This window comes from Hirundo rustica, chromosome 1 (genome assembly GCF_015227805.2).
Source record: "Hirundo rustica isolate bHirRus1 chromosome 1, bHirRus1.pri.v3, whole genome shotgun sequence".
Taxonomy (NCBI): domain Eukaryota; kingdom Metazoa; phylum Chordata; class Aves; order Passeriformes; family Hirundinidae; genus Hirundo; species Hirundo rustica.
Window position 1 is genome coordinate 21,231,897 of NC_053450.1, and position 16,651 is coordinate 21,248,547.

Below are 16,651 nucleotides of genomic sequence, written 5' to 3' on the forward strand. Positions count from 1 at the left end.
CCCGCGCGTGCGCTCTGGCCGCCGAGCCGCCCCGCACACTCGCCCCGCCCACCGTTACGGCGGGCGGGCGCAGGCGCTCTCCCCGCGCGGCCGCCCCCCCGCCCCGCCCCGCCCTCGCGCACGCGCCGGAACCGCCGCCCCTCGCCGGCCGCCGCGCGTGTCCCCGCCCCCGGTCGCAGGTGCGCGTGCGCGGTGCGCGCGGCGCGGTGCGTGGCGCGCGGTGCGGCGGGGGCGGGGGGGCGGGGCGGATATATATAGAGCGCGGCCGGGGCGGCGGCCGCCCCCTTGTCCCCCGGCCGCCGTCGGAGCTGTGTGCGCAGTGCGTGTGCTCCGGACCACCCGGACACGCCGGCCCGGCCCCGCAGCACCATTTATTACTAAAAAAATATTTTAAAAAGGCAAAAAAAATCCAAAAATCTTAAAAAACCTTTAAAAAAATAATCCTCCTTCCTCATCCAACCTTCCCGACAACCTTTCTGCAAACGGCCGGTTTGATATAAAATAACCCGGTGAAGCGAAGTCCCCGGAACCCGGCGCAGCCGAGAGGAGACACACAAGCGAGCCCGACCCCGCCAAGCGCAGCACTCGCGGCCGCCAGCTCCACCCGGCCCGCACGGAGCGACCCGACCCCCGCCCGCCCATCCGCCGCACCCGCCGCAGCCGTTGAGTCCGAGCGGCCCCGCGCCGTCTCCGCCGGCCCCGCTCGCACCGACCGCCGCGGCCTCCGCCTCGTCAGCGCCCCCCCCCCGCGCCGGGAGACGGCGGCAGGATGAACCCCAGCGCCCCCAGCTACCCCATGGCCTCGCTCTACGTGGGGGACCTGCACCCCGACGTGACCGAGGCCATGCTCTACGAGAAGTTCAGCCCCGCCGGGCCCATCCTCTCCATCCGCGTCTGCAGGGACATGATCACCCGCCGCTCGCTCGGATACGCCTATGTCAACTTCCAGCAGCCCGCCGACGGTGAGTGCCGGGCCGCGGGCGCCGGCGGAGCCATGTTTGTCCCCTGCCCCCCGCCCCGGCCGCCGCCCCGCATCCATTTTGCCGTCCGGGACGGGGCGGGCGCGGGGGGAAGTTGGCGGCGGGGCTGCCGCTCACACGCGGCCCGGGCCTCCCGCGCCTCGTGGCGGCCGGTGAAGCGGGGGGGAGGCGCTTCCGCGGATCGAGAGCGGCCGCGGGGCCCCGGCGATGGGCGGGGGAGCCCCGGGGACCCGGCGGGGCTGTCCCCGCTCCCGGGGAGGGGGTTGTGGGTGGGTGTGCGCGCGGCTCTTCACGTCCGTCCAAGAAGGGTAGCGTAAGGAAAACATTGCACTCATTAGCACCTTTTAATAATCGCGCAGGAGCTGGGTGTGTGTGAGTGCGTGGTTAAAAGGCCGGGAGAAGGAAGTAGGACGCACCGGCGTGGCTGGGTAGTTTCACAGGCCGAAGCGTTTGTTGAAACACCATGGCAGGTCTGTCACGTGCAGGGAGGGCATGAAACTACTCGGGCCTCCTTGTGCTTCTTCCTCAGAGGCTGGAGCCCGAGCTGTGCTCTCATTCGTGTCTCTTCGCAGTAAATTCTCTGACGTTGTTTCTCCCAAGTTGTGTTTTTATGAAACTTGTTTTTTCACGAAGTGTTGCAGTTTCTTTAGAGGTAATCGGTAAAGAAACTTTTTCTGTAGTTTTATTTATGTTGGGAAATACAGCGTGATCCATTTGGAGGCTGTTTTCACTAAAAGAACCGAATGTGACTGGTTCTGAGTTTTGTGGAGTCCAGTTAAAAAAAAAGTAATTGGCAAACTAGAAGATACGTGATTTCAAGTACAGTTAAATAAACAGCTTTTTATTATAATGGTTTAATTTTCAAGCATATGAAAGTGAGGTACTTAAATTACAAACTTTTCAAGCAATTAGATTTAACTGGCTTTCAGAATTAGCTTTAGCATACAGCCATTATCAGATCAGACTTCGGTGTGCCGATGGTATCTGTATGTAAGTAGTAAAAGTTACTGGCTCACCTTCGTAAGAGGCAGATACTCCACCTGTTATCAGCCCTCTCAGTTCAGAGAGCTTTTGATTTATTCACCCGTTCTTTAGGATGAGATGATTTGAATGCTTGTTTTGATATACTTTGCTTTCATTAAATAAAAACGTCCTGCAGTTTCTCAGAAAAATAAGGGGTTAGCACAAGTCAATACTGTGATATAATAATGTCAGGGCATAAGGTGAATGCGATTCAAATGCTGCTTCTCCTTAGTATTGACAGAGTTCCATAAGGGCTGACTTCATCATTGTCATTAGTTGAGCAACCAATACCTTTTGTGACTTGGTTTGTAATTTGTCAAATGTGGGAACAAATAGAACTTTTTCACCTGAGCAGTGCTTAATTCAGTTTTTGAATATGCCCCTTAGAAAGGTGTTGTTACTCCAGATGTTGTAAGTGTTTTTCAGGTATTGGGAGACACACATATTTTAGTCTATAACCAGTCCAGTTCAGCTAAAAGTATTTCTCATCTTTAAACAACTGCTTCCGCAAATGTGCAGATGCAGGTTTGATAAAATACACTTCAGTGGTATTGGGTGATTGTATTTCTTCAAGATTTTCAGAATTTAAAATTCTTGGCAAATACCTAGAAAGCATTTGCTGGGGGCTTTTTATAGGTCATTATGTTTATTTGCTGAGACCTTGAAATAGGAGTTTTGAGGATGAATGATTATTCTTAGAATCATCTTGGTTTTATTTTGATTCCAAGCTAGATACCTTTTATGGGTTTAGCCGAATTTTTAGCTGCATCTCAGGCTATGCCTGTTGAACAGCTAGTAACAACTACCTTGGATTTTGAAAAATAGCTTTGAAGGTGTGCTTGACATCGACAGCTGTCTGTAAACAAGGGATCTCAAAGCTCTTCTAAAAACTAATTAGGCCTGATGACACACGTGTGAAGTATGCACGCATTTCAGAGTTGTGACTTTTCTGAATTTGAGTCATAGTCTGGAGTAAAACTCAAGCAATTTCGTTTAATCACTAAACTAGAAATATTCTTGAGTAATCTGAAACTGCATCAGAATCCTTTGGGTTATATTTCCGTAGTTTTTTTTAATATTTCATAGCTATTGCTGTTTACCTTTAGCACAGGGTGGTATTAATTGTATATTCTGAGTGATTTTGAAATTGTTGAAGTGGACTGTCCAGTTGCTCCCGACTAAAATGGGAGCTGGTGAGTCATTCAATGAGAGCGCTAGCCGAATCAGCAGTACAGCCCGGGTAGGTGTGTCCATTGCTAACAAGTTCGCTGCTGAATGGAGCTGCGTCCTGCAACCCGCCCGGCCTTTTATGGCTGAAATGTAATGAAAGCGAGCCAGTTTCACTCGTTGGGAATTTTAATGAGTAGCTTGTACCTGGTTGTAGATGGAGTCTAGTAATGTTTTCAAAATGTACCTTGGAATGACAGTGTGGTGTTGATTAGGCAGAAAAATTTCTTGTACTTCTGCTCCAAAGGAGAGGTGAGGAGAGCTGTTGGAGTTTTTGCGCCGTCCTCGTGGAGAAATTGCGCTGGTCTGCGACACAGGCTCCTTATTTCTTAAGAGTGCGAATGTTTGCAAAGGACCCATGGACCCACTCTCAGTCAGATGGTTGGGAAGTTTGTCTAGGAACACACATTTTTGAGGAGTATCAGGATTATTCTAGAAGCAATTAGCATGAATTAGAAAAGCCTCTTTTCTAGTGAAGGAAGAAACCCTGTTACTACTTCTTGAAATAATTAACTGTTTGTTGCTGGCATGTCTATTGGTGCTGGCAGTAATAATTCTAATGACTTCCAGGGCAGTAGTAAGGTCTTACAAGTTTGTACTGTGACCAGTCCTATATGCACAGTATATTTTTCTTTTTTTTTTTCTTTTTTTCTTTTTTTTTTCTTTTAATCTCCTCCCCCCACTTTTGTAGGATAGAGCCTTCCAATTATTTTTATTTCTCATTAATACTATCTAGGTTGCCTTTTCTCTCCTGCTTAAATTATATTAAATATTTTTATTTTTGAAAGCTTTATTTACTTATTTAGAGGACTGGCACGTGTAATTTTTGTGGCTTCAGTTCAAAAAAGTTGCTAAGTTGCTACTGTCACGTGAATATAGTAATAATATCAATAACCTTTTTCCCCATGAAAACATTAGATGCCCATCTCTTTAATGCCTGTGGATGTCTTTCAGAGAATATAATCTGCAAATTTATTCTTAATTTAAAAATGTCACAAGAAAGGATATAAAATGTGGTATATCAGCTGAATCCCAGGCTCACTGCAGATTGTCTTTGGCCATGACATGCAACAATATGGCTCAAGACAAAAGCAGCGCTTAAAGAACAAAAACATCAAATAAGGGATTTCATAATGTGATTCGCCCTTGGTCCTCCAAAAAAATTTTTTTATGTGAAACAGTTGCTGTTTTTAAGCTATCACTTAGCTGATTTCAGTCTTGTTAACATCATATTGTTCTGATACTTGCAAATTACAGTGAACTGAGTTAGTACCCATGTATGTGACTTAAGGTATTTATTTGGACTTTTTTCAGTGTTCTTCCAGACTTAGAGGAGCAGGGATGAAAAGGAACTGCTGTACTTGAGAACTATTGCTCTTTTGTGCTTAAATACACAAGCTGAGTTAAAACATCACAGACATGTCTTGTGGCTTTGAAGGGACGTGTGAAAACTGAGCAAGTCTTGATACTTCCCCATTTAAATACACAAGAGATTTTACGTGCACGATCTGAAAAGCTAGTTATGGAGTTTTACTGGAAAAACTACTCCATTGGAGTAACAAAACATGGTTTACATTACCCTGGTTTGCTGTTTTAATGCTTGATCCTTCGTTGAGCTCATATGTATTTTATATATGTATCATTTCAGATTCTTTAAGCTAAGTAAGTGCTAGTTTTGAATCTCTTTGAAATGTCTCTTGCCCAGAATTTCATCACAGGTATTTTTGGTCACTGAGGATGTTGTGTGGAATAGCTGCCTGAATGAGGCTTGAATGTCCACCTCGCCAAGAAATTTTGTCAGTTTAGGGGCATTGGTGTTGTAGGTGTTCTTATATATATTCCATATTTGCAAAAGGCCTCATATAGGCACAAGAAGTACCCATAAAAGTAATTTTATTGACACAATATGCATCTTTGTGACACGGGAGAAGCCAGCTGATTTTCACAAATGTTAAAACGTTGTAACAGCTGCCACTTGCTGCATTTTCTCCTGCCACTGTACCATCTTTTTATATATCTGGTCTTACAGGCTAATGAGATTTCTGCAGCTTTCTCAGAGCCCCTTCCCGACTTGTGCCCCTTCGTAAGTGCAGCTTTTCTTCCTTGTATACAACAGAGTACACTGGAGGCTTGGGTTTTCAGCTTGGTGATGGTGCAAGACTTGAAATAGAAAAAATAGTGTTAAGAATTGTACCTCAGCTGGTATTTGTGTGTTTATTAAAATAATTAGCTTTTTCTACTAATTCCGTAATGTTTTTCCAGCTGAACGAGCTTTGGACACCATGAACTTTGATGTCATTAAAGGCAAACCAGTGCGCATCATGTGGTCTCAGCGCGATCCATCTCTACGCAAAAGTGGTGTAGGAAACATCTTCATCAAGAACTTGGACAAATCAATTGATAACAAAGCTTTGTATGATACATTCTCTGCTTTTGGGAACATCCTGTCTTGTAAGGTTAGTGGAAAGTAAAATGTATTGACACACAAACTCCTCAATTTATGCTGGAAACGTCCATGGGTGTTACAACAAGGTTTTTCATTAATAGGTGGTGTGTGATGAAAATGGATCCAAGGGTTATGGATTTGTACATTTTGAGACACAAGAAGCTGCAGAAAGAGCTATTGAAAAAATGAATGGTATGCTGCTTAATGACCGCAAAGTGTAAGTACATAAATAAGTATTTCAGTATCAGCAAACTGAAATTCATTTTATGGCAGACAAAGATTTAAAAGCTTACCTATAAAAGGAAGGTAGTTGTAAAAATTTCTAATTTTAAGAGGATGTAGAGTTTTAGTGGTAGGGATTTTAAGAATTGTATCACCTTCCTATTCTAGAGGCAGTATAAGTTCAAAAAGACAAATAAGGGACTCTGGAGTAGGAGAAAAATCATTGTATTAATTGTCTTACAAGCCAATACTGTAATGAGGATTTGTGATCTCCCCTGGTTTTCTGATCTTATTGGTCTGAGATAAAATACAATCCATTGAGTATTCTGAATAATACTTCCTTTATAAGAGTTGTGAGGTAAGTGTGTTATTTTTTGGAGTCAGCTGATACTTAGAGTTACAGTTACTTGGCACTAAAGAGTGGTCAGATTAGACTAATGTATTCGTATGAATGTCTGTTAATAGGCATATCTAGGGAGTGGAACATAAAACTTAGAGAAGCATAATGTTTTAAACATTATCGCTGTTCTGCATTGTAGGAAAAATGTTATTTGGCAACTTCTTTAATAATATTTAGTCTGGGGGAGTGAGTGTGCCTCACAGTTATGCCTAAGGGATCATTATGGTGTTTGGTATAATTGCAAAAGAACAGCTTTCCAAATACTTAGGAGGGCTTGGAAAAAGGATAACAGAAATTAGCATCATGTTACCATCATGGATTATTTTTCTATTAGAGATGGGTAGATCAAGACACATACAAGGAAAACATACATTTTGAAACTTTAGTTTTCCTGCTTGTTCTGTTCATATTGTGAGTGTTTTTATTCAGTGTTCATTGTTACACAACCTTAAATTTGTAAAAAAGGTCAGCATACAGTAAAATATATGATCAGCACAGGGGTAAAATCATCATGGGAGTTAATTTTGGTTTGAATTTCTTCTATTCAGGCTAATATTTTAGAAATAAATTAAAGCACTTTGCTCGCTATCAAAATCTGCTGAACACATTGCACTTCCATTTTTACTATACTTGATTGCTGTAAATTAGGTGAAATTGTCAAAGTTCAAAAATTACTGAGGGTACTGGATGCTGCTGTATCACATTTGCCAAATTTGCGACTATAAGGTTAGGGCCTACAATAAAATTTGAAAGTTGGAGTCTGCTACAGTCAGAAATCAGTGTCAGCCATGTACAGTCTGTGCTAGAGCATGGGCATGTCCTTGGGCTGCTGAATGTTTATGTTCAGGTTCTGCTCTTTTTCTGCCAGTCTGAACTAACCATTGATGTTCCCAGCCAGTTTGCAATGATATTTGACTCAAGAACAAGTTGAAGTGTTCATTCCACTGTGCCTAAAAACATGTATTTTTGATACATGCTGGAAAGGTGTGTTAGGGAGGGGGGTAGTTAGTTAAATATCCCTTGCTTAAAAACTGGATCAGAGAGCAGTAGCTGCTGCCATGTTTTTAGTATGGCAGAGGGATTATGCTGTAACCTAGAATTTCTGTTTAGCCTCTTTACTTAGTACTCTTTCCATTGTCAAGCTCCTGTTGTCAAAGACTGTTTTGTAAGCATGAACAATCTCACCAATGACTTGAAAGCATTTTCATGCCTTGTTACTGGGATAAACACGCTGATATAGCAAAGGACTGAGATGGTTTTTCTGATTGAGTTTTATCATATTTTATCTAAAGAATTTCATACCTATAGTGAATGAGACTGATTAAGAATAAAATACAATGCCAGAGAATTAAAGTAAATTTTGAAACCTTAAGACACATGCTTGAATCTGTATTACTCTGTTCTTCCTGCATCTAGATTTGTTGGAAGGTTTAAATCCCGCAAGGAACGTGAGGCAGAGCTTGGAGCCAGAGCAAAAGAATTCACCAATGTTTACATCAAAAATTTTGGAGAAGACATGGATGATGAGAGACTTAAGGAACTCTTTGGCAAGTTTGGTAATGTCTTAATGTTTATATAAACACAAGTGAACTTCAGTTTACTACATGTATCTTACCTGTACAGTGCCTTGACATACAAGGAATCAGGACTGTGTGATGTTGATGTAAAAAATATAGTAAAGATTACTGAACTCCAGTTTCAGATTCAAAAGTGCAGTAATATCTGAATTTTAAATAGGCAGAATATCATATTTAATCCTGCTGTCAGAACTGTCTGAAAATAGTGTGTTTGTGGGTTCTGCAATTTTTTGAAAGTTGCAAATGGAAGTGTTCTCTGGTTTAGTACGGATTGATTTTATAAATGCACCTACAGGATGTGTGACAGATGAATTTACTATGGCTTTCATTGACCTGCAGACTTAAGTCTGTTATTCAGTTGCATTCTGGTGGTTGACCTTATACAAAATTATAAGGAGCTATTCCAGCACCAAGCTATGAGATTCTGCCTTGGTCCTCAGTTACACGCAGGGCAAAATTGTGGACGTATGACCATTATGTACTAATGTATATGATGTGTTACCATCAAAATGGGAAATGGCAACTCCCTTAATGCCATTACGTGTTCTTCGCGTTTTATTTTCAATCTCACTTTTTTTTAAATTTATCTTCTTTCCTGTGTGCTTTTGCTGTTGTCCAGTGGATATTACGTAAAGCAAGGGAAAGCCTTGTACAAGAGATACTCTGTAGCAGCCTTAAACAGCAGGCACAGGAAATTCCTTTCTGCTCTTGAAGTGTCTGGGGTTGAAACAGTAGCAAATTTACCTGCTACAGCTAAATTGGCTACTTCTAATTGGGTGTGTGACCGCAATTTTTCCAAGGTTATGAAATCGCTGAACTAGGATGGCCTTTCACCAGGATAAATAGTGAAACGTTAACTAATTGCAAGGCCTCCTTCTGGTGCTTTCAGTACCTGCTTCAAAGGAGGGAAACACTACTACTTTTCAAGTGTCATAATTTTTAATGATAAAAAAATTTCTTTCACTTAGTAGTGGAATTTTCTTTCACACTGAGGTGAAATTTTGGTCGAAAATACAGTAGAAAAGAAATTCAGCATGGCAGACTTCAGCCATAATGGCAAGTTAGTGATTTCATAATAATGGGTGACTTTTACTTGATGCTATTATTGGTGCAGGAGTCCTTTGTAGTACAAGTGAAATAAACTAATTATTATTCTCTAAAGAGGTTGTTCAAAAGGTGAGAAGAATACACTGTATATGAAGCGTAAGTATTTCATTCTCTTTTTAGGTCCTGCTCTAAGTGTGAAAGTTATGACTGATGAGAGTGGAAAATCCAAAGGCTTTGGCTTCGTTAGTTTTGAAAGACATGAAGATGCCCAAAAAGTAAGCTTTTGGACTTAATTTTAGGAATCCTGTAACTGGGACAGAAATAATATGTTTCATTGAGTGATTAAGTTTTTTTAGTTGGTCAAGGACACTGCAAAAAGAGGTGCTCACTCATTGAGTTATTTAGCACAGTTTCTGTCATTTAGAATGCTTTCCTATGAGCAAATGTCAGTTGGTCTGAGAAGCTGTCATGGGTTGACTATTAAGTCAAGATACTATGACACAGCTGGAACTAGTGTAGAAGTGAGGAATCTTGAATAATTTAAAAACCTGTTATAGTTGGGCTTAAAGGTCTCAATGATATTTGGACTCTTGCATGCTGAGCAATATATAGCATAATAAATTACCAGATCTCTAAATTACTGGATCTGATTCAGTTGCACAAAATGTTTGTGCAAGGCAGAAAGAATTGTGTTTTCAAACTGTAGCTCTGCAAAGTCAGCAGGAAAGCTATTAGTTTTATAAAGCGTGTTTGGCATAGCTGTGAGAAAATAGCCATAGAGCCCTGTGATGTTGCTTTTCCTCCGAGGGGTAACTTTGGAAGAAGGGTCCTTTTTTATTCGTGTATGTGTCTATAACATGCCAGTATGCTGTATAACTTAATTCTTTTTCAACTGGTTGCTTTGATATGTCAGTTTACTGTGACAGTAGGGACATAGCATCAGGAAAAAAATGCAGTACAGAACAAATCATGGCAAAAAAGTTTGCTTTTCAAAAGGCATTTTGGTGATTTGTCAGTACTGCAAGTGTACAAATGAGAGACTTGAACAAATCTTGTCTGTCTGAACATCTACATTTTTTAGTCTTGCATATATCAATTGATGAATAGTTTCTCTTGCTGTAGTCAGAATCACATGTTGAGTGTTTTAAATAACATAAAATTCCAGTATCTCTGTAAAAATGTCTAATGGCTTTGATCATAAACATATACAATAAACTGGTGACTTCCGGTTTTAAATTAATTGAGTAAATATGTGCCAGAGTTTTTACATCTGAAGAGTTGTAACTCAAAACAGTATGAAGGGGAAAAGTTCACATTTTCCTACTTCTACGTATTTCTTTAGTGAAAGACTAAAAATTAAAAAAAAAAACCCAAAATGCTGTACATGTCATCTGTAGCTTAACATTTAGTGTAGAAAGATCTGATAGATACTACAGTTTCAGGTGTTACTTTTGAAAACAGAACTAGGTGAATTAAAGCTTTTTAACTTTATTTGCTTTTTTTTCTTTGCCATTAGCAAGGTAAGGCTGAAGAAATAGTTCTTGCAATTTGGATTTTTTCCTCCAGCTTCATATAAAAAAAGTGGTCTGCATCCCTCGTGACTTGTCTTCAACAAGACAGAATCATGCTTGGAAAGCAGTTTTCATGTTACAATAAGTGGGGAAGTCTTGGGGTATTTTGTTTCAATTAGTGGTATTTTAAGATGGGTGAGCTCTTCCTCTAGAATCCTCATGTAGCTTTTTATACATGAATTGCGGTTTTTTGTGTCTGAAAATTGGTGGAGTACAAAGCACTGCTAACTTGTTGTTTGTTAATGAAGGCTGTAGATGAGATGAATGGGAAAGAACTCAATGGAAAACAAATCTATGTTGGCCGGGCTCAGAAAAAGGTGGAAAGACAGACGGAGCTGAAGCGCAAGTTTGAACAAATGAAGCAGGACAGGATCACCAGATACCAGGTTCAATTTTAAATCAAGAAGGCTTAACTCTGTTAGATGATATTTTGCGATTTACACAGAATTCTTGCTTTTAAAAATAACTTGACTGTTTTTTTAGGGTGTAAACCTTTATGTGAAAAATCTTGATGATGGGATCGATGATGAGCGTCTCCGAAAAGAGTTCTCCCCATTTGGTACAATCACTAGTGCAAAGGTAAAGTTCATAGATTGTGCACATCTGTTCTCTGAAAATGAGTAGTGATCTGTCACCAAAGAAAAGTAAATTTCATTCAGTAACAGATGTGACCCACTGTAAATGTGGTCATCAGCTTTCTTGATTATTGTACATGTCAGGTTAAACACCATATGATCATCCTTTCTTGAAATAATTGAAGTAGTGAGACTAGTGTGAGAAAAATTACATCTTTCCAGTGCAATATTGTGCTTGTTATTATTTCAGTGAGATTTTCATCTCTATTCAGGTAACAGCTAGATATTAGTTACAAAATAATATTAATTTTTACAAAATACTCAGTGAAACAAACCTGTAGTCTCACTTCTAATACGCTGAAACAAGAAACTTATGCAAGTTGAATAGGTATAACACAAAACATTTAGTTTTAAAACTAAGTTTTGTACTGACAGGTGATGATGGAAGGTGGGCGCAGCAAAGGATTTGGATTTGTATGCTTTTCGTCACCAGAAGAAGCCACCAAAGCAGTCACAGAAATGAATGGTAGAATTGTGGCTACTAAACCATTATATGTAGCTCTAGCCCAACGTAAAGAGGAGCGCCAAGCTCATCTCACCAACCAGTACATGCAGAGGATGGCAAGCGTAAGAGCAGTACCTAATCCTGTAATCAACCCCTACCAGCCAGCACCTCCTTCAGGATACTTCATGGCAGCTATTCCTCAGGTAAGTGTGGAGATGAGTAACTGAATATTTTGTACTGCGTATAAAATCTGCTTAGATTTAACAGTTAGTATAACCGTGAGCGTGTGTCAGTGATTTCAGCATTTTCATCTCATAGTGGGAGGGTGCTGGGCTGTTCAGCATGCCCTTCACAGACAGCAAAGTTAAGTGATGCTGTTGTGTTTGGCAGACTCAGAACCGTGCTGCGTACTATCCTACTAATCAGCTCGCTCAACTTGCTAGACCTAGTCCTCGCTGGACTGCTCAGGGTGCCAGACCTCATCGTAAGTCACTTCTTTACCTCTTTCCAGAGATTGCTGTAAACTCCATAGCATTTACCTTCACACTTCAAATATATTTTCATAGCATTGCAGTATCAGTCTTCTGTTTGTCATGTTGTCACCACTCAGTGTTTCAGCGTGTAACACTATATTTTTTCTAAACCACAGCATTCCAAAACATGCCTGGTGCTATCCGCCCAGCAGCACCCAGACCACCATTCAGTACCATGAGACCAGCTTCTTCCCAAGTTCCACGAGTCATGTCAACGCAGCGTGTTGGTGAGTTTGATTTATGCAAAAGTTAAGTATTAGACTTCTGGTCCAGTTTTGCTGGTTCAGCATGATCTTACAAAATAAACATTTTTAAGTTTAATATCACGTGATATTCCTAATGAATGAGTTAATATCACCTTCTGGTAATTGCTTTAAATACTGTCCCAGCAAAGACTCAAGATGAAGCACTTACTCTTGTGTGCACGTCAGTAATACTGTGTGATGGCTTCTGTCATTTCTAAACATAGTTGCAGCAATTGTAATAATAAGTTGTATGTAGAAGTATTCAGATGATACAATTTCAGCTCTTGTTATTTTTTTTATATTTCACATACACATATTTTATTACTGTGAGCCAGTGTCATGAATGCAAAATCTGCACATCACTGAATTAATCAGAATTGACTGTAATCATTGAATGGTTTGGGTTGGAAGGACCCTTAAAGCTCATGTAGTTCAACACCCCCCGCCAGAGGCCGGGCACCCTCCAGTAGACCAAGGTACTCAGAGCCCTATCCAGGCTGGTCTTGAACATCTCTAGGGATGGAATCCACAACCTCTCTGAAGGCATAAATTCTCCCAGAATGTATCAGACAGCCATCACCTTCCTAAAAGTATCTTTTTTAGAATGATTGACATAATGTGCTCAGGAAATCAAATGTCCTTTAGCTTACAATGGAATTATATTAATACTCAAACAAAGGGTATTTTTTATCACAGATGTTTTTTCAATAGCATTTTAAAAGGGCAATTCATGAATGAAGGGACTGGAAAGTAGCATCTAGTAAATTTCAAGGTTTGAACTTTTGTACATGACCAGTGATGTGACAGTTGACCATATGCTAAGATGAATCTATATCACAATACCTAAATTAGGCATTTGATTCGAGTTGGTTCGTTGGACAAAATAATCATAATTATTCACATACAGAATTCTGTTATAATTTTTTTCAGCTAATACATCAACACAAACGATGGGTCCACGTCCTGCAGCAGCAGCTACTGCAGCCACTCCTGCCGTGCGCACAGTTCCACAGTACAAATACGCTGCGGGTGTTCGCAATCCCCAGCAGCACCTCAACACGCAGCCGCAGGTCGCTATGCAGCAGGTGCGTGATCTGGGGAACTGTTCCCTGCTTTTACTGGGGCTCTTTGCAGAGGAAGGTGGTGAGCATGATGGGAGGGCAATTTGGGCTCTGCATCGTGGCAGTAGAGTAAAAGCAGTAGGGAGTTAAGTACATTTGAAGTTCACCTGGGACAGGATGTGATCCCGTGTCGCTTTGTACTTTTCAGTTCCCTCATACCTGAGCCTAAATTTTTGTTTGCTCCTCAGTGGGGCAGTTTCTAATAATCTTCAGCATCATTGCTCAGCTCTAACCAGTAGTATTTGATTTAATAGACATAGTTGTTCATTTCATTGCTGTTTTTGACACTGTGTAGGCATTGTGTATGCTGAGTTGTGAAATATTGGCAGTTTAAAGCTGCGCCTAATTATGAGCCAGTTTAATTTTCAAAAGTTGTTAAATTAATTTGCAGCCTGCTGTCCATGTGCAAGGTCAGGAACCCTTGACTGCTTCCATGTTGGCTTCTGCCCCTCCACAAGAACAAAAGCAGATGTTAGGTATGTATATGATACCCTCCTCTATGTCATTGTAGAAGGACAGTTAAAGTACACTTTTTCAGTCTTAAAATGCAGAGTAAGTGGTTTTTAGCAGTAGGACAAGTTTCTTTTCCTTACCCCTAAATTTAGGCTAGATTTGTCCTCAGTTAACTTTTTTCTCTCTAGGTGAACGTTTATTCCCCCTTATTCAGAGCATGCACCCTACTCTGGCGGGTAAGATCACTGGTATGTTGTTGGAGATTGACAACTCTGAACTCCTCCACATGCTCGAGTCTCCTGAGTCTCTTCGTTCGAAGGTAGGTGGACTTGTGCCTTGCACTGGTTCTGTAGGTGGTTATGTCTGCACTGACCTAACAGTTGTTCATGCTGGCACAGTGGAGTAGCAGCAATGCAATGGGGCTCAGGGCAAGGGTGACCTCTTTCAAAGGGTGGCAGTGACTTAACATTGCATGAACTGGAATTGTAATGTTGTCCTTTTTCTTTTCAACAATGCAGGCAGTGTTAATATGTATAATTTCCACTGTATTATTAACTTAAATATACAGAAATTTCCAAACTTCCCTTAATTGATTTTTCATTTGTACTTAACAGGTTGATGAAGCTGTAGCCGTACTACAAGCCCACCAAGCTAAAGAGGCTGCTCAAAAGGCAGTTAATAATCCCACTGGGGTTCCAAGTGTTTAATAAGTAAGTTTGGCCGCTGTAGTTCCATAGGCTAACTGGGGCAAGTCTTTGGTCCATAGCCTTGTAAGCAGCATGTGTCCAGGCTCTGTGTCATGCCAGTGGAAGTAGCAGTTGTGGTAAACAAACCTCTGTGCTCACTTGGTTAGCAAAAGCTACTGACGTGTCATTGTTTCTGGCAACACATTTAGCTGGAATTAGTTCTAGGCATGTGTGCAAAAATGGGCTGTTCTGTCAAATGCTACTATTCATACTATTTAGAACAACTTGTGGAATTGAAATAAGCTTAAAATGGTACTCCAGTCCCCTTTTTCCTTAGAAATCAAAGAGCTTATTTACACTGTAATTTGTATATATTTACCAAATCCTAAAAATGTACAGTAAGTGAAAACTTACTGTCTTGACTTCACATTTGGGTGAATTTAATGTCGGTTAAAATAATGATTTTTCTTCATTACCTTCTGTGGGCTTGGTATCTTAATTGTGCATGACAGAGGCAAATGGTAGTACCTCAACAATTTTGACAGGGAAAAAATGTTAAGTTGAGGATAAAAAGGAACCTATTATCTCTTCTGTCTAGGTAGGTTTTGCCTGTGAACTTGCTTTCCACATTTGTAGCTATCATCTTTAACATTTGATTGCATAAAATTTCCTTTTTTGGTATTTTAATTTCTGCAATTTTCTTTCAGGGGCAGAATTCCAGTAATGATTTTTTACACATTTCTGGGAGCGGGGGCGGGGGGTGTGATGTTTTTGAGGGGGGTTGTTTGGTGTGGGTTGTTTTTGGTTTTTTTTTTGTTGTTTTTTTTTTTTTTTTTTTTTTTGTTGTTTTTTTTTTTTTGTTGTTTTTTTTCTTTTTGTGTTTTTTTGTTTGTTTGGGGTTGGGTTTTTTTGTTTTGGCTAGTAACACTTTCACAACAGAGATGAGTGCTGAATAGGTTGTCTCTCCTAAACTAAGATGCTTGTACTTTGAGACTATTACTCCATCTGCTCCATGATGTTTTTCTAATGGAAATTGAAAATACTGCTAGGGTAGTTATTTGATGAGCCTCAGTCTGCTGGCTCAAGAGTAGGGGTGACCTGCAGTCAGTCATGGTAACGTGCTTACAGTGCTGCTGTCTGCAGGACTGTCCAGTTCTAGAGTCAGTGTTGTCTTGCCAGGGATCACAGACTTTTGAATACTTTTGTGTCCCTAAAAAGTGGGAGGACCTCTGATATTCTGCTTCTAAAGAACTTTGGTATCATTGAAACAGTGAAAGCCCAGAGTGCTCCATGATGTACAGTAGTAGAAAACATGTCAGAAAACATACAAGGTGCTGCTTTTGTTTTAAAACGTAACATTATTGTTTTTCTTTGCAGAACTATCCGGGACTACAATCTAGAACTTCGCTTCACCGAAGAAAAAAAAACTTAAACATGGAAAAAACTATTAAATATTGAGAAAAACATTGCAAAATATAAAATAAATAAAAAAAGGAAAGGAAACTTTGAAGCTTACGTACAGAGCAACGCCGGGGCTAGCAAAACAAATGCTAGTCCTAGATTACTTATTGATTTAAAATTTTAAAAAAAATAGTAAAATAAAAAATACAAATTAATGTTTTATAAACCCAGGGGAAAAGAATTTTCAGCACAGTACAAAAATTTAAAGCATTCCTTTCTTTAATTTTGTAATTCTTTACTGTGGAAAAGCTCAGATTATCACCACTGTTTTAGTTGACAGTGAGAATTGATAGCTGAGCAAAGAAACGTAATTTGGATTATAAAATTCTTGGTTTAATAAAAATTCCTTAAACACTGACTTACTTGTCATGGTCTCTTTTGTACAGTGTACTTTTCATAAGCTTGTCATCCAGAATGCCAAGTTAGAATCCCACTCTAGTATGTTTTAGTGGATTGTGGAGAAGATAAGCCTACACCTGTGGACTGTCTTTTAAATAATAGAAATTGAGGGAGGGGGGCAGTGTTTGGGGTTTTTTTAATTAAGTGCTGCTTGATCTGAATCTGGTCTAGTGTACAATA

At 40.4% G+C, this 16,651-nt stretch overlaps 1 protein-coding gene across 1 annotated transcript; it reads left to right on the forward strand.

Annotated features, from left to right (window-relative positions):
- Positions 1-281: 281 nt before the first annotated feature.
- On the forward strand, positions 282-16,430 carry PABPC1 (poly(A) binding protein cytoplasmic 1). The gene is made up of 15 exons (XM_040089039.2): positions 282-962; positions 5,493-5,686; positions 5,778-5,893; positions 7,715-7,854; positions 9,103-9,197; positions 10,742-10,879; positions 10,977-11,072; positions 11,504-11,776; positions 11,964-12,057; positions 12,223-12,333; positions 13,282-13,436; positions 13,864-13,948; positions 14,114-14,244; positions 14,540-14,635; positions 15,989-16,430. Exons 1-14 carry the CDS (start codon positions 770-772, stop codon positions 14,630-14,632), a joined length of 1,914 nt encoding a protein of 637 aa, XP_039944973.1. The 5' UTR covers positions 282-769; the 3' UTR covers positions 14,633-14,635; positions 15,989-16,430.
- The last annotated feature ends 221 nt before the right edge of the window (positions 16,431-16,651 follow it).